This window comes from Hylobates moloch, unplaced genomic scaffold (assembly GCF_009828535.3).
Source record: "Hylobates moloch isolate HMO894 unplaced genomic scaffold, HMol_V3 SCAFFOLD_12, whole genome shotgun sequence".
Lineage (NCBI taxonomy): Eukaryota > Metazoa > Chordata > Mammalia > Primates > Hylobatidae > Hylobates > Hylobates moloch.
The window spans coordinates 12,057,808-12,080,714 of NW_026652287.1; the positions used below are offsets into that span (position 1 = coordinate 12,057,808).

At 42.1% G+C, this 22,907-nt stretch overlaps 1 protein-coding gene across 2 annotated transcripts in view; it reads left to right on the forward strand.

Annotated features, from left to right (window-relative positions):
* SPPL3 (signal peptide peptidase like 3) overlaps window positions 1–22,907 on the forward strand; it is a 142,836-nt gene that overhangs the window by 115,510 nt on the left and 4,419 nt on the right. For both annotated transcript variants that reach the window (XM_032168505.1, XM_058424753.1), the window contains 5 exons: window positions 4,775–4,894; window positions 5,914–5,992; window positions 6,900–7,012; window positions 21,515–21,621; window positions 22,078–22,241. In XM_032168505.1, the coding sequence (XP_032024396.1) occupies window positions 4,775–4,894; window positions 5,914–5,992; window positions 6,900–7,012; window positions 21,515–21,621; window positions 22,078–22,241 (583 nt within the window). The remainder of the gene's footprint in view (window positions 1–4,774; window positions 4,895–5,913; window positions 5,993–6,899; window positions 7,013–21,514; window positions 21,622–22,077; window positions 22,242–22,907) is intronic.

A 22,907-nucleotide genomic window follows, 5' to 3' on the forward strand; every position in this document is an offset into this window, starting at 1 on the left:
CCCGAGTAGCTGGGATTACAGGCACCCAACACCACACCTGGCTAATTTTTGTATTTTCAGTAGAGATGGGGTTTCACCATGTTGCCCTGGCTGGTCTTGAACTCCTGACCTCAAGTGATCCTCCAGCCTTGGCTTCTCAAAGTGCTGGGATTATAGGCATGAGCCACTGCACCCAGCCTAAATGGTCTTTCTTAACTCTGCCAGCTATGTTGTACTAAATTATCCTTGACAACATTTCTTCAGTGCCTGCTCTGAGCAGTGGATACCAATGGAATAAGGACAGATTAGCATAGACTGCAAAATTCACTTCCTCAAAGAAGAACATAATGAAGAAGCCATTACAAAGACGGCCGACCAGTACTTGATTATGGAATATAAAATTATTACAGATTGAAAGGATGACATGGAAAACAGGATGCATTTATCAAGAATCAAAGAAATAATAGCCAGAAAGATGAACAGAGAAACAGAGAGGTGTAGGTGCTAAGGAGATGGAAGTCCCGGGTGATTAACAGTGTAGAACAATTGGGGAGAAGGTTTTAAGAAAAAGAAAGTATAAATTTAGTGTTAAGATTTTGTCAGGAGTGTTTCGGACTGATTGAAGGAGACAGTAATCAGATAGAAGTTTTTAAAAGATTGTAGCTGCCCACTCCCAAACTAGTAAGAAACAAGGAATTTGTAAAGAGACAGGAGAGTAGGAAAAGTTGTAGGTGTAGCCAGCGTCATTGGTGGGGTACACGGGTGAAGGGTTACTCTTAGGATTACATGCTTTGAGTATGTCAGAAATGATTCGACTGTCCTTCATTATAATAGGAGCTAGAAGAAGGAGAAGCATTAAGTGAGACTCGACAGAGGGTTAGATGGGCCATGTGACTCATGCCCCAAAAAATCAGAACTTAAAAATGGAGAAATCAGTTTGTAATTGAAAGTTTCTCGCTGCAGGGTGCCCTAGGGTATTTGACCAAAAGACTGGGTAATTATTACTTCAGATTATAATAATGTTCCACCTATCTGGGCAACTCAAAACACATGGAAGAAAAAGGAAGAGTTGATCAGGCCTGCCAGGAACTATGGCACTCAACTCATTAGAAAGCAGAAAAGTAAAAGTGAAAAAGTGAAGACAGTAATGAAAAAGCACTACATGCCCACCACCACAATAGCTAAAATTAAAAACCTTGACCATTCCCAGTGTTGATGAGGATGCACAGCAACAACAAAGAACCCTCTTGCGTTATTGGAGAGCATGCATTAGTACAGTCACTTTGGAAGGCAGTTTGACGTTACCTACTAAAGGTGACAGTATAAACACCCTTGGACCCAGCAGTGTCACTCCTAGTTATACATCCAACAAATACAGTTACATGTGCGTCAAGTCATGTGCAAGAGTGCCTAGAGCAGCAGCATTTGTAATAACCAAAAAATTGGAAACAACCCAAATGTCAACCATAGAATGGATAAATAAATTTTACTGTATTCATACAGTGAAAACAAGTGAACTGCTATAGCTACATAAAACAGCATGGATGATACTCACAAATAACGTTGAGTGAAAGAAGCCAGACACAAAAAAAATAACTACATAACTCAATGTATATAAAATTTAGGAAACAGGCAAAATAGTATTTAAGGATGCATGCTTGGGTGGAAAACATGTGTCATAAAAGTCAGGATAGCAGTTCCCTTCAGGAGAATGAGAGAGAGAGAGAGAGAGAGTAGTGATTGAGAGGGACACAAAGGAAGATTTCTGGGGTGGGTTGGTTTCTTGACTTGAGTGGTATTAGATATGTAATAATTCACTGAACTCTACATTTTTGTGATTTTCTGGGTGTGATACTTCACCATAAAAAAGGTTAGAAAGAAAGTGACAGGAGTGAGGGTGGAGGGCAAGAGTTCCCTCCAGGTCCTCTTGATTTCCCCTGACCTTGTTCTAACTTCTGTATCTGCCCCCAAGAGCCAATATAGAAATTTATTTTTCTGTGGCACACCAGTCCTTCATTTAAGTAGTATTAAGTGGAATTTTAAAAAGAAGCCATGTACACCCCCGCCCAATTATCTGACATCTTAAAGACTTTTACTAAACTTCAGTTATAATTTATTTGAGTTATAAAGATTGATGGAGATTTATAGTTGGGATTCTCATCTTTAGTAGAGGTATACATCTTAATCTCCTTGCTTAGATTGTAAACTTCATGAGATCTGGAAATGACTTTCTTTTAATCCCTCCTGTTGCTTACTATATAATAAGTGTTCAGCAAATAGTCAAAAGCATCCTTCTTACAGGGAGGTGTAAAATCAGTAATTTTCTTAATAGTTACTGGTTTATTGTTCAGTGTCTGTTCCATACCAGACATACATTTAGCCTGTAGCCATGTTCATTGAATGTTAAAAATGATGTTGCTGTACAGAATTTTTAATTCCATTACCAAGCCTATTTCCTATGTTGATTTTTGCCTTAAAGATAATGCAACTGCACTTGCATATGTCCTCCCAATTATGGCTACTCTGTTTTGCTTTGCTCAGTTTTGCTTTGTTTTTAAGTTACTGGAGTTTGGCTAAAATTTCCAATTAATTACCTCCTTCCCATTCAAGACCTTTATCTCCAGAACTTTAGGAAATGGAGTACTGAAGTAATGGACATTGTTTTAGGTAGCATATTGTCAGGAACTAAAGGCGCTTTACTTGCCCTGTGACATTGCCTCCTGGTTCAAAAATCTGTGGTTTAAAAAAAAAAAAAAAATCTGTGCATTCTATCTAATATGCCAGAAAGGTCCTTTGTATTCAGTTTTGCATTTAATTGCAGACTGAACTTTTAAAATTTAGCTTTATTATAAACAAATGCATCTCTTATATACCTCACCACTACAGTCTTTATTCTAGCTAGCCATTTAATTTTCTGTTCATACTTTGAATTAGTATAATCTGTCTATAGACTCCATGATGCTTTGTTCCCATGATAAAGTTATTTATCTGAGAAACCATTATTTTCTGTAGTGAAAGGCACTGAAAATCTGTAGCTTCCTCTAGCCGTTCTTTGAACTACTGTAGAGCACTTACATTTAAAAACTATTTAGGTAAAATTTAGTTAGAGATTTCATAGTTTTGTCTAATGGATACACTTCCCAAAGTAATCCCTGGGCCAAGCTGAATGGATTTGACTAGGGTCAGGACAGACTGCTTCCAAGATAATTTCTGTTTGTCATGACACATAGTTCACTTTTCCTAAATTGAATTGTCCTATTCCTAAGTGAATTACTTACTGAGAAGCATTTTGTTTTATAGATTTAGTCAATCAAAAACCCTAAATCACTCTTCTGGGGACAGGCAAATTTGAATACCTAAGAGAAATTTTGTTGATCATTGCGACCCTTTGTGTCTTGCTATGTTTATCCTGGTTACATATTTTATTTGTAGCTTTAATATAATGAAGAGACTTCTCCTTTTTTTTTTTTTTTTTTGCCTTGGACTCCTGGGCTCAAGTGATCCTCCCACTTCAGCCTCCCAAGTAGCTGGAACTACAGGCTCAAGATAACATGCCTGACTTTTTTCTTTTTTTTTTTTTTTTCTGTAGAGATAGGGTCTCCTTAGTTTGCCCAGGCTGGTCTTGAACTCCTGGCCTCAAGTGATCCTGCCTCAGCCTCCCAAAGTGCTGGGATTACAGGCATGAGCCACCACACCCAGCCTTTTTCTTCTATTATTTCATTATTATAGATCATATGAAGATTTCTTTGATTCCTTTTGTGCACTTTTATGACATCTCAGTAGAGTTAATTTGGAAGTGAGACAAGATCAAACTAGTGATTTGTTTTTCATTCAGTGGTTATTAGAGTTTGCCATGTTTTCCTTCTCTACCAAAAATACTCTATTAATGGTTCTCAACCCTAGATGCAAAATACAGTTTTGTGAGGAGTTTTTAGCTGGGCCTAACCCCTGTGATTTCATTTAATTTGTCTAGGATTGGACCTGGGCTTTGTAATTTTTTTAAAGCTCTAATGGGAAGCCAAGAATTGAGAACCTAAATCCTACTCTAGCCCAAGAGATTATTTTCCCCCATTCATCTCCTATTCTGGTACCTTAAAATGTTCCCATAAAATAAAAAAAAATATTTTTTTTGGTAAATATTAATAGATAGAGATGGGGGTCTCGCTGTGTTGCCCAGGCTGGTCTTGAACTCCTGGTCCCAAGCCATCCTTCCACTTCAGCCTCCCAAAGTCCTGGGATTACAGTCATGAGCTACCACATCTGGCCACATAAAATTTTTCTGATTTGCTGTTTTCAGCTATGGCTTGTTGTCCTCCTTCTCCCCCTATCAGCCAAGTCATTTCTCAACTATTAGCAACAATGGGAAAGAGTGAAAATGAGTACCTTAAACCCACAGGTGATGAGAAGTCCTTTTATTCAGTGGGTTTAAACCACCTCTTTTACCAAACCTATCTTCAAGACCACAAATTTACCCAAATGGACTAATCTGGGTTTTTACTACCTCTTAATGTTCTCAGTGGTGATTTGGATCCTGTCATCCAGATGGTTAACACCAGGAGGTAGTAGTTCACTTCAACAAATATTCTTGAGCGTCTACTGTAATGAAAGGCACCATGAAGAGAACAAGGAGTTCATAATCTCGTTGGGAAAGAAAGACTCGTAGGGCCTGGATGATCCGTGTCCTACAAATAATCCGTAGAACTGTCTGCATTTTTGCAAGTTAATGTATATGAAGTGCATAGGCACAGTGCCTGGTGCATAATAAGTTATTAATCTGTCTGTTTTTCTCTTTCAGGCATCCAAACAATTGACTCTACCCAGGCTCTGTTCCTTCCAATTGGAGCATCTGTCTCTCTTTTAGTAATGTTCTTCTTCTTTGACTCAGTTCAAGTAGTTTTTACAATATGTACAGCAGGTAAATATGAATTTCTCTGTCTAGTCTTAACATACTAAAAGGAAAATTTTTCACCCTTATCATTGTTCAAAAATTAAGATTTATATACCATGTCATGTAAGTTTTTCCTTATAAATCTTGGCTTCGCCTCCACCCTCTCAACCACGCCGCCCTTCCCCAACTCCTCCTTGAACCACTTGATCCACGTCATCTGTTGAGACCTGCCCACACAATCTGAAAGAAAGGCTGGAGATGTGAAAGTGCAGGAATTCTATGACACCAGAGCAGTATTGCTGTGCTTTGGCTGTGGCGCTTTTTCTAAATTACCAAAAGGTTGAGCTTGGCATAGAGGCTATTGTCAGCCTCTGCCCACGTTCTTGCAGGTAGAAACATGGATAGCTAATCAAAGTGATTGGACTGTCAGCTCTTTGATATGTTTTCAAGCTAAGCAGTGATGGAAATTTAAAAAAAAAAAATCGGCAAAATGCTACAAGACTTGTTAGGAGGTCCATCCCCTGGCCTGCTGTTTATCTTTTAGAAAACTTACCTATGCTTTCCCCTACTTCAAATCAGGTACTTTTTTTAATAATGAAGAGATTTTTTGTGCAGTATTAAAGGAAGACTTTTTTTTTTTTTTTTTGAGACGGAGTCTCACTCTGTCGCCCAGGCTGGAGTGCAGTGGTGCAATCTCGGCTCACTGCAAGCTCCGCCTCCTGGGTTCACGCCATTCTCCTGCCTCAGCCTCTCCGAGTAGCTGGGACTACAGGTACCCGCCACCACACCCGGCTAATTTTTTCTATTTTTTTTTAGTAGAGACGGGGTTTCACCGTGGTCTCAATCTCCTGACCTCGTGATCCGCCCGCCTCGGCCTCCCAAAGTGCTGGGATTGCAAGCTTGAGCCACCGCGCCCGGCCTGACATTTTTCTTCTCTAGTCAATTAACCGTATCCACTTGTCTAGTGTTTGGGGGAATGAAATTTCTATAAGTCATGCCATTTTTCTTATAATTGTTTAAAAAAATTATACCTTTTCTTTCTCTAGTTCTTGCAACGATAGCTTTTGCTTTTCTTCTCCTCCCGATGTGCCAGTATTTAACAAGACCCTGCTCACCTCAGAACAAGTAAGGACTTGGGACTTTCCTCTTAAATTATAAACTTGCATATATTTTTCTGTCATATTTGATAGCATTATTAGGATTCTCCATTTCTGGTATTGGCTGGAGCACAGAAATGCCAGAAGACCGGGAAGTGAGACATTTGATCTTTAAAGCCAGAAGCTAGTACTTCCTTTTGTACCTTCTCATGTCAGAGGAAATACAAACAAAACTTAGGAAGTCTGAGTCATTGTAATGTGCTCCCTATTTAGATCATTGAAAGATGAGCAGTTTTCTTTTGAAAAAGTGCTTTCATTCCTTTACTGTGAGTTGATGAAATATGAGAATAGTGGTTCTTCTTTGCCTTTGGTCTTCAGTGGCCTAGATATGCTACCTACTTGCGTTTAATCCTAGTGTTCACACCTTAACTCTGAAAGTCATTGCTGCACGGAAACAAAATTCTGTGCTAATGGAGATGCTGAACGCACTTGGGAAACCAGTCACTGGTGGCAGCTGATGTTCCCAGGAATTAGTGATAACCAAAAGATTTACGATCTTCTAAATAGAGTGATACCATCTTTGTTAAATGAGTTGAATTGTTGGCATTTCTTCATTTTGTTTTCCTCATAAGAATAGAATTTCCTCCATACTTATTTAGCTTTTCCAGAGGTCGATATTGTCACTTCAAACTTCTAAATGCCCATGTTGATAATTGGTCCCAAAAAGACATTAGCAGTTGGTGCAGAAGTATATTCCTGTCAGCTTTCCATAGGTTTCTCCAAAAAAGGATTGGGTATTTTGGATTTCCAGCTATCTTGGTGTTATCTGCTATTCTAATCCAGCCATCATGAACTCTGATCATGAAATACCAAAGGAGAATTTGGTTACTGAATAAAGTGTGCCCACTGTCCAATAAGTGTTGTGTGTTTTCCAGGATTTCCTTTGGTTGCTGTGGACGTTTCACTGCTGCTGAGTTGCTGTCATTCTCTCTGTCTGTCATGCTCGTCCTCATCTGGGTTCTCACTGGCCATTGGCTTCTCATGGATGGTGAGTGACTAATTTGTGACAAATTGTAATTTTACTTTATAGAGTTTTATAGATACTTTAGGATATTCACAGAGCTGTACAACCATCACTACAATAAACTTTTAGAGCATTTTCACACCCACCCCCGCCAAAACCAATGAGCGGTCATTCCCCTTACCCACCACCCCACCCCAGCCCCAGGTATCCACTAGTCTCTACTTTCTGTTTCTATGGATTTCTCCATTCTGGACATTTTCCATAAATGGAATCATATATTATGTGGCCTTTTGTGTCTGACTTGTTTCACTTAGCATGTTTTCTAGTTTCATCCAGGTTGTAACCTGTATCAGCACTTCCTTTTTATGGCTGAATACTGTTCCATTATATGGATACACTAATTTTATTTATTGATTTACTGGTTGTTTCCACTTTTTAGGCTATTATGAATGATGCTTCTTTGAATATTAATGTACAAGTTTTTGTGCAGACTATGCTTTCTTATATAAATGGAGGCTTGGCACAATGGCTCATGCCTGTAATCCCAGCACACTGGGAGGCCAAGGCAGGAGGATCACTTGAGACCAAGAGTTCAAGACCAGTCTGGACAACATAGCAAGATCCCATTTCTACAAAAATAAAAATCATCTGGGCATGGTGCACCTATAGTCCCAGCTACTTGGGAGGCTGAGGTGGAAGGATCCCTTGAACCCAGGAGTTCAAGATTACAGAGAGCTATGATCATGGTACTGCACTCCAGCCTCAGCAACAGAGTGAGACCCTGTCTCTTTAAAAAGTAACAATAAGGGCTGGGCGTAGTGGTTCATGCCTGTAACGGAAGGCTGAGGCAGGCGGATCACAAGGTCAGGAGATCAAGACCATCCTGGCTAAAATGGAGAGACCCTGTCTCTACTAAAAATGTAAAAAATTAGCTAGGAGTGGTGGCAGGCACCTGTAGTCCCAGCTACTCGGGAGGCTGAGGCAGGAGAACTCGGGAGGTGTGAACCCAGGAGGCGGAACTTGCAGTGAGTCGAGATCAAGCCACAGCACTCCAGCCTGGGCAACAGAGCAAGACTCCATCTCAAAAAAAAAAAGTAACAATAAGAAAATGGGATTAGATTGTAATATAATGCATCATATTATGCTCTGTATTATATCTGTAGTATATGTAATATAACATATATAACCTGCATTATGTACGTGATATACATCATACACTTTTATGTAATGATATAAATAGATGTCTATATTATTACATAAAAGTATATCATATGCTTTTTAATAACTCCAGAGTATTAAGGATGAATACCTAGACATGAAATTCCTGGAACAGAATTTTTGCATTAAAAAAATCTATACCTATTATTATACTGCCTTTCAGATAGGCTATAGTAGTTTATACTCCAACCTGTAGCATATGAAAATTTCTCTTCATTGATGATAAAGATGAAATAATAATGACAATAATACCTAGGATGAATTGAGTGCTTTTTATGGATTAGGCAGTCTGTTAGGTGCTTTACATGGATTATCTCGTTTAATCCTCAGAACAACTCTTTGAAGTAGGTACTGCTCTTTGTTCCCATTTTCAAAAGAGTAAACAAAGGTTCCGAGAACTAGCTCATCCCAGCCACAGACCCCTTATGTAGAATTCATACTTACCACCAAAGCATCTTGGAGGCTGTTTCTGAAAATCACCCATAATTTTCCTGGTTTTTCCCTTAAAACTTTTTTTGGGGGGAGGGAGTTTTGCTTTTGTTGCCCAGGCTGGAGTGCAATGGTGTGATCTTGGCTCGCTGCAACCTTCGTCTCCCGGATTCAAGCTATTCTGCCTCAGCCTCCCAAGTACCTGGGATTGCAGGCACACACCATCATGCCCAGCTAATTTTTGTATTTTTTTTTTTTTTTAATTTTTGTATTTTTTAGTAGAGACGGGGTTTCACCATGTTGGTCAGGCTAGTCTCGAACCCCTGACCTCAGGTGATCCACTTGGCATCCCAAAGTTCTGGGATTACAGGCGTGAGCCACCATGCCCAGCTTTTTTTTTTTTTTTTCTTTTTTTTTTAAATAGAGACAGGGTCTCTTCATGTTGCCCAGGCTGATCTTGAACTCCTGGGCCCAGGCGATCCTCCCGCCTCGGCCTCCCAAAGTGCACAGGCATGAGCCACTGTGCCTGGCCTCCCCTGGCTTTTTGTTTTGTTTTGTTTGGAGACAGGGCCTTACTCTGTTGCTCAGGCTGGAGTGCAGTGGCATGATCAATGCTTACTGAACTCTTGAACTCAAGCAGTCCTCCCACCTCTGCCTCTCAGGTAGGTGAGACTACAGGCACAAGCCACCATACCCAGCCAATTTTTTTTATTATTATTTTATAGAGATGGGTCTCACTATGTTACCCAGGCTGTCTTGAACTCCTGGCCTCAAGCAGTCCTCCCAAAGTGCTGGGATGGGGCCAGTGCATTGGCTTCCAGCACTTTGAGAGGCCAAGATGGGAGGATTGCTTGAGGCCAGGAGTTCAAAACCAGCCTGGGCAACACAGTGAGACTGCATCTCTACAAAGCACTGGGATTACAAGCATGTACTGAGCCACGAGGCCCAGCCCCTTGAGATGTTTTTAAACTTTTCTTTTAAACTGTATCATTCTGTTTCCACTTCTTTTTTTTTTTTTTTTTTTTTGAAACGGAGTCTCACTCTGTTGCCCAGGCTGGAGTGCAGTGGCGCAATCTCGGCTCACTGCAACCTCTGCCTCCTAGGTTCAAGTGATTCTGCCTCAGCCTCCTGAGTAACTGGGATTACAGGTGCCCACCACCACACCTTGCTAATTTTTTTTTTCTTTTTTTTTGTATTTTTAGTAGAGACAAGGTTTCGCCACGTTGGCCAGGCTGGTCTTGAACTCCTGACCTCAGGTGATCCACCCACCTCAGCCTCCCAAGGTGCTGGGATTACAGGCGTGAGCCCACCACAGCTGGCCTTCACTTCCTTTATATGCAGTCCTTACGTTTCCACAGTTCACTTTCGTAATCTCAAAAAATTGTTATCCAACTGCTCTGCCCCACAAAGTAAAAATTCTTTAAAAGGGATTGTAAACTATCACCTTTTCCTTTCTTTTGGTGGTTCCAAAGGGAAGACGGTTAAAATATAAAGACAGTCAATTTTATACTACTTGTAATTCCAAAGAATTTTTAAGGGAAGAATTTGAAAATCTGGGGTACAGGTATGGATTGCATCTCTTCCTGTTACCTACTCCAAATAACCACAAAGCTACTCCAGACTTTGGAGACAGAGTTCTTTGGAACCAGTGCCAGGTCTGAGAGGCTCCTCTGCACTCCACCAGGCAGTGTTTACCTGCAGCTCTGGGGCTGGCTCAGAGGTGATGGGGTTGATTATTCATCATTGTCTGAGCCCAGAGCCACCCAGAGTGATGCTTACTGTCACTGCCTCAAGTTCGGAGTAGCTAAGTTAGTCAAACAATTTCTAAGTACTGATCTTCTAGGCTGTATATACTTTGTATGAGTGATCTTAAGTTTGCTGCATAGTATTTGGTCCATCGTTTGGGGTTTTTATTTTTAATTTGTTTTAGAGAAAGGTTCTTGGTCTGTTGTCCAGGCTGCAATATGGTGACAGGATCCTAACTCACTGTGACCTCAAGCTCCTGGGCTTAAGTAATTGTTTGGATTTTTTTTTAGAAGACATTTGCATCAAATATATTAATTAACTCAAAACCAAGGATGTTCTATTCATGGTCAATTTGGATAGAATTTGACAAAAATGATTGTAAACTATTTTTTTTTCTGGAGCCAGAATAAGAATCATCTTAATAAGAAAGAAATTTTAAACTTTAAGGAAAACAAAAAACTTGTCCTTCTGCATCTAGGAATTTTTTTTTCTTCATAAGTGACTTTGACCAGTACAATGATTTGAAATGTCTGTGTGTCAAGTTAGTTAGTAAAATGCCATAAGAAACTGAGTATTCTGTGGAAATAAACTAGCAAGTGGATTGCAAATTGTAAAACATACAAATATAAGTTATACTTACAATTTTAAAATACATTTGTTAAAAAGACAAGCTTATAGTGATGGAGAACAGCTCAGTGGTTGGCAGGGTGTGTGTGGAGGAGTAGGGTGACTATAAAGAAAAAACACAGCAGTTTTGGGGGGTGATGTGACCATTCTCTATGCTGAGCATGGTGGTGACTCTGTAAATGCATGTGGGAACTTTCATAGAACTGCTACATCTAAAGAGAAACTGTCAATTTTACTGTTCAGGCCAGGCGCGGTGGCTCATGCCTGTAATCCCAGCACTTTGGGAGGCTGAGGCGGGCACATCACCTGAGGTCAGGAATTTGAGACCAGCCTGGCCAACATGGTGAAACCCCGTCTGTACTAAAAGTTCAAAAATTAGCCAGGTGTGGTGGTGTGCACCTGTAATCCCAGCTACTCGGAATGGTGAGACAGGAGAATTGCTTCAACCCAAGAGGTGGAGGTTGCAGTGAGCCGAGATCACACCACTGCACTCCAGCCTGGGTGACAGAGTAAGACTCCGTCTCAAAAAATAATAACAATAATAATAATTTACTATTCAGTCATTTTGGAAATAAGATGTTAAATATGTTTTTATTTTTTATAAATATGTAAATCTTTTCATAGTAGTTATTCAATGCTTTTTTGAGTGTCTACCATATACCAAGCTATTAAAACAGTTCCTTGAGTTTGCAGACCAAGTTACCCTCTAGACTATGCAGACCTTTGATGACGCAGACAGGGAAGGCAAAGTCAAAATCGCCCATGCCCGTCTGTGTAGTAAGTCACCTTTGCTGATTCTGACAGGTTTGGTCATTTGTTTAGCATCTTGTATTCCCTTATAAAAACATGTGCTGTGATTGTTTGCTTCAGTACTAGAGAACCCACTATGCATATAAGCAGTCTGAAGTGCAATGGCTACCAGACCTGATTTCCCAAATCAAGTATTAATTAGTGCTTTCAGTAGCTTGTGATTCGTGTTACGATACTTCAGTGCTTCTGGAAGTTGATGACGTTACATTCAAAGTAATACAACAAGTTGCTTGCCCAGTTTATGGTAAAAGGGTGGGTAAGTGCTAGGACTAGTTATTATTAAGACTGATAAAGTGACAGCTACGTGCATTAGACTTTTCCTAAGAGTAGCACTTGTTGAATTCTGCAAACAATGATTTGTTAATTTAAAGTAGGGAAGTGATTCATGTATAAACAGAGCATGTAGGGGATTCTGAAAAACTTTAGTAAAACCTAATCTTTTAAAAATAATTATACAATATTAAGGAATCTTGATCATGATAATTATTGGGGCACAGAGAATAAATTTTAGTCCAAATCAATCTCATAGCTTCTTTTATGATTATATCCCTTAAATCTTACCTAGTCCAGTGGCTTCCTGATGAGGAAACAGGCAGATGTTTCTCCTGCAGTTACTTCTGAACAGAAACTATTTAGAAATTCCAGTTAGTTAGTTAGAATCTAAACCAGATTTTTTCAGTGCATGTAAGTTGGCTGTTTGGATGACTGTGAACCACATATTCCTAAGAGAAACTGTTTTATGATGGTGTCTTTAAATGACAAATTGAGAGGCCACCCCCATAATGATACACTTAAAGCCACCTAAACAAATGTGGAAGGAGACGATGAAAGCATAAGCCACTGACCCAAAAAAGATGAGCTGTCTCTCAAAACAGTAAGCAGTGTGGTCTTTCTACCCTCAGCTCTGCCCTACCTTAGCATTGCAGAGAACAGAAAAAATGCCTGTTTACTAATAGTGTGCTACCAAAAAAAAAAAAAAGTTCAGCATGGCGGAAGGTGACATTCTTTTCACAGCCATTGGAAATATACACTTTAGAGCAAGTCGGGATAATTTTCTTCATTGTACTTCTGCAGACAGGTCTGGGATGGGTTTATCAGACTCACTAAAGGAGGAATGGGGTGAGCACCTCTCTGTAAGACATACTAAAGGGTCTGTTTTACTATGCGAGTCCCTTCCTCTAGACTGTACAGTTGGTAGAAAATTGGCCATAAAGAACGAACTTTTTTCCCCAGTGGCCGCTATCAGAAGTGCATTTCCATTGGAAAATTCACTTCATAGTTGAAAAGTTTTGCTGAGTGTTCAGTGAGGCTCCCTGAAACCCTAATTAGAATTTTACCACATTTTTCTGTCATTATTGCAGTTTCCCAGTATTACTTATCCACGGATTTCTTCTTCCTGCCAGTTTGCACTGGTTGAACCGCCCTTGTGACCAAGGATGGAATTTTTCCTCAAAGAGAGCCTTTGAGCTTTTCGTTTGTTTCTCAGACTAGTGTTTGACTTGTTTTCTGCTGTCACAGTAGTCTAGCTTTCTAGCCATATTGTGTAATACACTGTAGTGTTTTGCTCTCTGCCATGAATATTATCTTTCAGACTTCTCTGCAGAATCTGAAATCATCTTGTAAGCAGTGATATTTGGTGGCTGGGTTTTTTTTTTTAATTAGTGTTTCTTAATTAAAGTCTGTTATTTGAAGTTAATTTAGAGTAAAAACAGGATAATTATTTTCAGGGCTACACTAAGAAGTATTAACATTAAGAATGGACTTCAGGATTTTCCCGAACTGAAGTCTAGGGCTGTTTTATCTACTCTCAGTTTCATCTGGCAAATTAACCTTTCAAATTTGGGAAGACTTGAAAGAGTTCAACCTATGGGTGATGGTATGTTAGCTAAAAGCTGATAAATATTGAGTACACACCCCTAGTGATCAAGGATCATAGAACCTGGTTTACAGTCTATCCCCTGCCTAGCTCAGGGACTAACAGAGTCTTGACAGATGTCTGATTCAGTCCCCTCGTTTTATAGCAATTGCTACTAACTTATGATTAGAACATGTTTAGGGCCAGAAATCTAACAATTGGTATTTTGTTTTAAAATGCTACACTCAACTGGGCACGGTGGATCACGCCCATAATCCCAACTCTTTGGGAGGCCAAGGCAGGCAGATCACTTGAGGTCAGGAGTTGGAGACCAGCCTGGCCAACATGGTGAAACCCCATCTCTACTAAAAATACAAAAATTAACCAAGGCGTGGTGGCATGCGCCTGTAGTCCCAGCTACTTGGGAGGCTGAGGCAGGAGAATCACTTGAACCTGGAAGGCAGGGGTTGCAGTGAGCTGAGATTGCACCACTGCACTCCAGCCTGGGCAACAGAGTGAGACTCTGTCTCTAAATAAATAAATAAATAAATAAATAAAATGCTACACTCTTGGTGCGCTGAGTCCACACAGGGCGTAGATATCTAGAGAGCCTGTATCGCGAATGTGAGCACTGCTTAGAAACCTTACAGGTTATGTCATCCTCATAGAGAACATTTGAGCTCGGTTTGGTGTCACTGTCTTTGTCCCTGACCCACTGGTTGTAGAAGACAATGTGATACAGAGATATCAGTGATAAATTGAAAATAACTCTAGCTAAATGGCTAAGATTAATCATTTACTTCCCCCAACACTTTTGGTTAATGTACATTTAACCAAAAGTTAAGTGTGTTGGTGAACCTCTAAGAGAGAGTCTCAGGAGTGTCTAAAGCCGCAAGGGAAAGAGAGCACCTCCCTTCACTTTAGCCTTGAAAAGCCCTGAGGAGGAGGTAAGATTTTTTAAGGGTTACTTGAATGACAGAATGAAAGGCAGGCAAACTAGATTGGGAGCATGTTCTGGGACTATGACATCGCCTGTGGCAGTATTCGCTGGGTCAGAGTGGTATTCATTCCATATGCCTCTGAGACAGTCAAAAGGATGCCTTCTGCTTCTTCATACACGGAACTTAGACTAGAGTGGAGAGGACCTAGATGGTCTAATTGGAAAGAGGGTGTTCAGCTTAACGCAGATGGAGAGAAGGGATAGGCTGAGGAATAGGAACCCGTTCAGACAGATGCCAAAGCAGAGCCAGCATGGTGCTCAGCTCCGCTCTGTGGAGGTTGTGCCTCCTGACTTTATGCAACTTTATAATTAGACTTGATTCGTCATAGAGAAGGGAACCTGGTGACCTTAAGGCAGGAAATTATGTGAACAGATGTTTGACAGTGGCAGTGAACAGTACATGGGAAAGAGTAAGAGGGAGGGAGGGAAAGGAGACACAGCAAAAAGTAGGAAGTGGGTGGAGGTGTGAGCAAGGTCTGCAGTAACAGTAAAGGATAACACCTCAGAATGGCTGCAGATTTCATGTGCATGATGAGAGGCTGGGAGGTGTTGAAGATGAACCCAGACTTTCTTATTTGGAAGGTTAGGATAGAATGACACTGTCTGGAGTCATGGAAAACCCAGTCACTGAGCAGTCTGTTCCATATTTAGTTTAGACGCAGGTGGAGGAGGATTAGCATGAGATGAATGACAAAGCAGCAGGTAGATGCTTAGACCTGGTGACCTTTCAAGGCTCCTCTGCATTTAGGATGAAGTGATTCTATGGTAAATTGAGTAGAAAAGCTCAGGAAGGGCCAGACGCGGTGGCCCATGCCTGTAATCCCAGCACTTCAGGAGGTTGAGGCAGGCAGATCACCTGAAGTCAGTAGTTAAAGACCAGCCTGACCCATATGGTGAAACCCCATCTCTACTAAAAATACAAAAATTAGTTGGGCATGGTGGCAGGTGCTGGTAGTCCCAGCTACTCAGGAGGCTGAGACAGAATTGCTCGAACCTGGGAGGCACAGGTTGCAGTGAGCCAAGATCATGCCACTGCACTCCAGGCTGGGCGACAGAGCAAGACTCCATCTCCAAAAAGAAAAGATCAGGAAGGGACAGGACGTCTGTGTGTGTCACAGAGGCAAATAAACTTACCTCGAGGAGCCTGGCCTCTTGCTTCTCTGTCCAGTCTGTTTCCCTGCCCCTCTTTTGGTTACTGGTGAGCTGCATCATTCAGTCCTCTGACCCTCACTCCCCACAGACTCCTGTCTCCCATCTGTCCATCCTAGGCCTTCTGTTACTTTCTTTGTGCCCTTGATGCCTTGCATTCCATGTATTCCCCTGTAAGTCCATGAACACATCACCCTAGCCAGTGTCTATACACAAACCTGTGTTTCACCTGCACTCTGCGTGATGGGCGTCCCACCTACTTCTGACCACTGTTGTTCCTCCAGCCGGCTGAGCTGCTCCCTGGTAATGTCCTGTTTATTGACTCATGACACAACCAAATCTTTGTTTCCTAAAGATGATGATCATGGGAGGTCCCGTCCTTTCAAATATGCGTGTGAGTTAATCAGAGTAGGGGCTCTGGGTACATCTCTCAGTGCCCTAAACGTCATGCTTCAGTCATCCCTTTGCAGCTCTGAATGCTCTGAGCTTTGTCAAGCCTCACTGATTAATACATTTCATTGAGTTCATTTCAAATGATATACATCTGTATACATTTTACCAGGTTTGTTGTGTTTTATGAATTTATTCAAAAATTAAAGGAGACTCTAGTATAATAAACATCCTGTATGATTATAAAGTCAGGAATTAGATCTTTTTTTTCATATCTTTGTATTGTATTTATTGGATAAATTTTAATCTCCAGTTTTACTTGGCTTAATAATAATAAACCAATTTCTTTTTTTATTATTATTATTATACTTTAGGTTTTAGGGTACATGTGCACAATGTGCAGGTTACATATGTATCCATGTGCCATGTTGGTTTGCTGCACCCATTAACTCGTCATTTAGCATTAGGTATATCTCCTAATGCTGTCCCTCCCCACTCTCCCCACCCCACAACAGTCTGGTTCAACATACGCAAATCAATAAATGTAATCCAGCATATAAACAGAACCAAAGACAAAAACCACATGATTATCTCAATAGATGCAGAAAAGGCCTTTGACAAAATTCAACAACGCTTCATGCTAAAAACTCTCAATAAATTAGGTATTGATGGGACGTATCTCAAAATAATAAGAGCTATCTATGACAAACCCACAGCCAATATCATACTGAATGGGCAAAAACTGGAAGCATTCCCTTTGAAAACTGGCAGGAGACAGGGATGCCCTCTCTCACCACTCCTATTCAACATAGTGCTGGAAGTTCTGGCCAGGGCAATCAGACAGGAGAAGGAAATAAAGGGTATTCAATTAGGAATAGAGGAAGTCAAATTGTCCCTGTTTGCAGATGACATGATTGTATATCTAGAAAACTCCATTGTCTCAGCCCAAAATCTCCTTAAGCTGATTAGCAACTTCAGCAAAGTCTCAGGATACAAAATCAATGTACAAAAATCACAAGCATTCTTGTACACCAATCACAGACAAACAGAGAGCCAAATCATGAGTGAACTCCCATTCACAATTGCTTCAAAGAGAATAAAATACCTAGGAATCCAACTTACAAGGGATGTGAAGGACCTCTTCAAGGAGAACTACAAACCACTGCTCAATGAAATAAAAGAGGATACAAACAAATGGAAGAACATTCCATGCTCATGGGTTGGAAGAATCAATATCGTGAAAATGGCCATACTGCCCAAGGTAATTTATAGATTCAATGCCATCCCCATCAAGCTACCAGTGACTTTCTTCACGGAATTGGAAAAAACTACTTTAAAGTTCATATGGAACCAAAAAAGAGCCCACATCGCCAAGTCAATCCTAAGCCAAAAGAACAAAGCTGGAGGCATCACGCTACCTGACTTCAAACTGTACTACAAGGAATTAGATCTTAACCACATCTCTCCAGAACTCACACTGCAGCTCACCCTGTAGCTCAGTGAGTGCTTGATAACAGTGATGACACTGGAGATGAAGATACATATTTTGCTCTTCCTAGGTTGAATACTGTCTTTCCAACTCTTCTGAGTTGTAGGGATGAGGCAGCTTTTTCTCCTCTGTGTTTATATTAGCACCATGCACACAGTAGGAACCCCTGTAATAGTAATTTAGTTGATACGTCCAGGGTCTGCCAAGCTGCTATATTTATCCGCTTTATTACATATATTGATAATTTACCACCAGTTCTATGAAAATGAAATATATCTGTTCATATGGCTTTTTACTTGCCTTAGAATAATTTGAAATTTGAAGTTAATAGAACACAGTTTTGCATTCATTCAGCAAGTATTTATTGAATGTCTACTCTGTCAAGTGCTAGGGATCCACAGAAAGAATCAGACACGGTTTCGGTTTCCTAGGAGCACGTGGTCAGCTAGCACAAGGAATAAACTCACCAGTGTGTAAATATTCACACAGTCATAGAATGGATGAGTGAGTTGAGAGACAGTCAGCGTTCTATGGCACATCACATAGAAGGAGCAACTGGGCCGGGCACGGTGGCTCATGCCTGTAATCCCAGCACTTTGGGAGGCCGGGGTGGGTGGGTCACCTGAGGTCAGGAGTTGGAGACCAGCCTGACCAACGTGGTGAAACCCTGTCTCTACTGAAAATGCAAAAATTAGCTGGGCGTGGTGACGTATGCCTGTAATCCCAGCTACTCAGGAGGCTGAGACAGGAGAATCACTTGAACCCAGGAGGTGGAAGCTGCAGTAAGCTGAGATTGCACCATTGTACTGCAGCCTGGGCAACAAGAGCGAAACTCCGTCTCGAAAAAAACGAACAAAAAAAAGCAACAGCAACTGACTGGTTGGATCAGGAAAGACTCTGAGAAAGGACTCCTGACCTGGCTCTTTCAGAATGAGGATGGATTTTCTAGATGAAGGAGCCGGGGGCAGGACCTTCTGTGTAGAGCATGAAAAGAACACAATATGTGTGGAGAGTGGAGAATCGTGTTGAACTGGCTAGAAAACAGAGCCACAGGAATGCATGTTGAGGGCTTGGGCTGTACAGTGGAGAGTACCCTCCCTGGCCAGGGAGTTGGACATTCATCCCATCACAAGACCCCATGAAGAGTTCCTCAGCAGCTCTGTGTCTTCATCAAACCTGTGTTTGCAGAACAGTGGAGGAAGAGAGCTGAAGGAGGGGAGAGCCCTGCACCTGCCAGGCCCTGGCCTAGACTGCAGGGGTGAGCACTGAGCCATGCTCTTGGGGAACCTTCAGTGGAGTTGACGGCAGTGAGAATGTTTAAAAAAAGAAAGAAGAAATTTTGTATATCAGATGTTGAGAAATGAAAAACAAGACAAGGGCAGGAAGTATAATCTTAAATATAATTGCAGGAAAGTCCACCTGTCATTGAGAAGCTAGTACTTGAGTCAAGAACTGTGAAAGACGAGGAGGGGAGCCAGTTGGGTTCTGGGAGGAGATTGTTTCAGGCAGAGGGCACAGTAAATGCAGAGCACCGAAGCGGCAGCATGGGGGTGCAGAGTGAGGAGGCTGCTGTGGCTGGCACAGGAAGTAGCAGGAGGTGACCTGAAGGGTCATCGTCACAGCAGGACCTTGTCAGCCAGTATGAAGGCTGTGGCTTTTACTCTGTGGGAAGTTATTTAAGAGTTTTGAGCTAGGGGACCCATAAAACCTGCCTTAGGGTTTAAGAAGCTGCTTCTGTCTGCCCTGTGAAGAAGAGACTTGTTAGGGGTTAAGTTGGAGGCAGAGAGGCCAGGGAGGAGGTCATTGCAGCAATGCACGCCAGGAGAGGATGGCGGCTTGTGCCAGGCAGGGGGTAAAAGAGAAAGGGGTCAAAAACGACATCACAGATTTCCGTCTGCACAATTGGAAGCAAAGAGTAAATGCTTGGAGATGGAAGACTACACTGTTAAGAGCTGAGTTTGGACACGTTAGATTTGAGAGGCCAACTAGACAGCCAAGTATATATGCCCCTTAGGCCACAGGATGTATGAGTCTGGAGCTCCAAGAAGAGATTCAGGCTGGAAATAATGTGCGAGTTGATGACATGTAGGATAGTCTCAAGAGCCATGAGATTGGACGAGATCACTGAGAGAGGAAAAGATCTGAGGAAAGGCCTGTGGAGTTCTGGGAATTGAGGAGCTATGGAGAAGCCTGAAAAGGCCAGTGAATGGGGAGGAACAGGAGAGCACATTGTCCTGAGAATCAAGGGAGAAGGAGGGAGCCATTAGCTTGGCGGATTGCTGCCTAAAGGTGGGTAAGAGGAGGACAGAGGTCGATTACTGTGTCTAGCAATGAGGGGATCCTTGGCGAGCCCCCAGGAGCAGTGTCAGTGGAGTAGCAGGGATGAAAGCCCTGCTGGAAGTGATCGAGCGCTCAGATGATAACATCTAATTTATGGGAAATATATGGGATAGAGGAAAAGCCAACCACCGCAATAGGGAAGCACCAGAAAAATCCAGATGACTCCAGTTTCAGCAAGTCATTAAAAAGAGGACTTTAGGCTGGGCATGGTGGCTCACACCTGTAATCCCAGCACTTTGGGAGAACAGGGTGAGAGGATTGCTTGAGATCAGCCTGGGCCACATAGCAAGACCTCATCTCTACAAAAAATACAAAAATTAGCCAGGTGTGGTGGCACATGCCGGTGGTCCCAGCTACTCAGGAGGGTGAGTACTGCTTGAGCCCAGGAGGCAGAGGCTGAAGTGAGCCAAGATCGCATGACTGCACTCCAGCCTGGGCGACAGAGCAAGACCGTGTCTCAAAAAAAAAAAAAAAAAGTGGTGGGGTGGACTATGCCAGATTGGAAACCAGCACAGACAAACCATCTACAAAAGATGTTTGGGGGTCTATAGAGAAATTTGATTAAATGAGGTAAAAATTCACCCAAATGGAAACTGGGGGTTGTTGGCTTTGGTGGGGGGTGGGGGGGAACAGATTGTGTGATCTCATCAGATTAAAAAAAAAAGTGTGTAAAAAATTCTTGGCTGGGTGCAGTGGCTCACGCCTGTAATCCCAACACTCTGGGAGGCCAAGGCGGGTGGATCACCTGAGGTCAAGAATTCGAGACCAGCTTGGCCAACATGGTGAAACCCCATCTCTACTAAAAACACAAAAATTAGCTGGGCGTGGTGGCGGGCGCCTGTAATCCCAGCTACTCAGGAGGCTGAGGCAGGAGAATCACTTGAACTCAGGAGGCAGAGGTTGCAGTGAGTCGAGATTGTGCCATTGCACTCCAGCCTGGGTGATAGAGCGAGACTCTATCTCCAAAAAGAAAAAAAAAATTTTAGGAAGATAGTTAACAGTGGTAATCTCTGAAAAGTGGGAATGTAATTTTTTCGTTTTGCTTTACTATATTCTCTAGTTTTCTATAATGCATTTAATGAATTGCTGGGATGATGCCTCCAAGTGAATGAAAGGGGGTGCTATCTAGGGTGTGAGTTCACTTTAAAGCAGGGAGCAAGGACAGCACATCGACAACATTGGAGGGAAGGCAGGAAAAGAGAGCTTGGAGGTCTCGGACTGGTTTCCTGGGTCTCCAACAGCCAAACACTATGTCTAGCAGGAGGAAGGCAATCACCCCAAATTCCACAAGTCCAAACAGGCTGAAGAAGTAGATGCTTTGCACCAATTGTGTGTAAGTTTCTGAAGCTGGAGCTTAGGCCTGCCTGATTTTTGAGGGAATTGCAAACTCTGTGAAGGGGCATAGCTTGTGGAAAGAGGATGAGCCTGGAGTCCGCACTGACTGATGTCTGTCGTATCCTGTCTCCTCCCCAGCACTGGCCATGGGCCTCTGTGTCGCCATGATCGCCTTTGTCCGCCTGCCGAGCCTCAAGGTCTCCTGCCTGCTTCTCTCAGGGCTTCTCATCTATGATGTCTTTTGGGTAAGCGTTTATGTCCTTGGAGCCCCTCCCCTTCTTTGTGTTGAAGTGAAGCATTCACTCCTGAAAACTATTAACTAGAAGTATCCAAAGTCAGGCTTGCCCGGCTGCCGATCATTCCCTCTCCAGTCCTTAACTGTATCATGGTGCTCTGTCTGATCCTTTTGTTTGCTGAAAAGTTGTACAGTAGGTAGTGTGTGTGTGTGACTCCTAGGATAGAAGAGGTAACAGGCTGACAAGATTCGCTGCAGTGGGGGCCACCCTGTCAGGGAGTGATCTCTGGGTGTGGAGAAATTGGCAAGTACACAGGAAGAGCAAAGATTTTCTCAAATCATACAGTCAAAGAAAGCATTGCAGTCACAGCATTCTGAGACTCTGCTCTTAAGAGCAAGGAGGGCTGATGCTGAAAGCAGGTTGCTTCCAACTCCCTCTCTTAAAGGCATCTCTCCAACTCGGCAGGTATTTTTCTCAGCCTACATCTTCAATAGCAACGTTATGGTGAAGGTGGCCACTCAGCCGGCTGACAATCCCCTTGATGTTCTATCCCGGAAGCTCCACCTGGGGCCCAATGTTGGGCGTGATGTTCCTCGCCTGTCTCTGCCTGGAAAACTGGTCTTCCCAAGGTAGGACCTCATGCTATGACAGGACCACACTGTCTTCCTGTGCCTATCTATCTGTTCCCGGCCTTGGTCAGTCTCTTATCTCATCAGCATTCAGATCCCAACTTGGGGTCATTATCTCCATGCTGCAGAAGAGGAAACGAGGATGAGATTCTTGCCTTGCCAAGAACGATCACTAAGTGATCCAGGTGCTGCCTTTTATTACTGATTAATGTCAGCAAACAGCCATGCCTTACTGCTGTTTCCACTGTTTAGAGTTGGCTGGAGGGAGTTAGGAGAATCTCGATCCTTTTAACTTGTAAGATATTTATAAAAATAAGTTCTAATGGTAGAATTATACAGCTCCTGGTAATATAATCTTGGCAGAATGAATGTGCTGCTTTAATCTTCCACCTGTAATAGTAGCCAGGTGCTTATTCGAAGTCTCAACAGTGAATGTGTCACAAATGATTAATTGTTTGACATTTCTAGAGGAAGCAGCACTTACGCAAATCACTTCAGCAATCACTTCCAAGAGGCTCTCCTGAAACACGGGGGGGCCAGGTGGAGACCTCTAGTGCCAGTACTGTTGCAGCTTTTTCTCTCTACACTCTTAAAACTGATGTTCCATCAGAAGAGTTTTTTGTCTACACACTTAAAACTAATGTTCCATCAGAAGAGATTTCCATC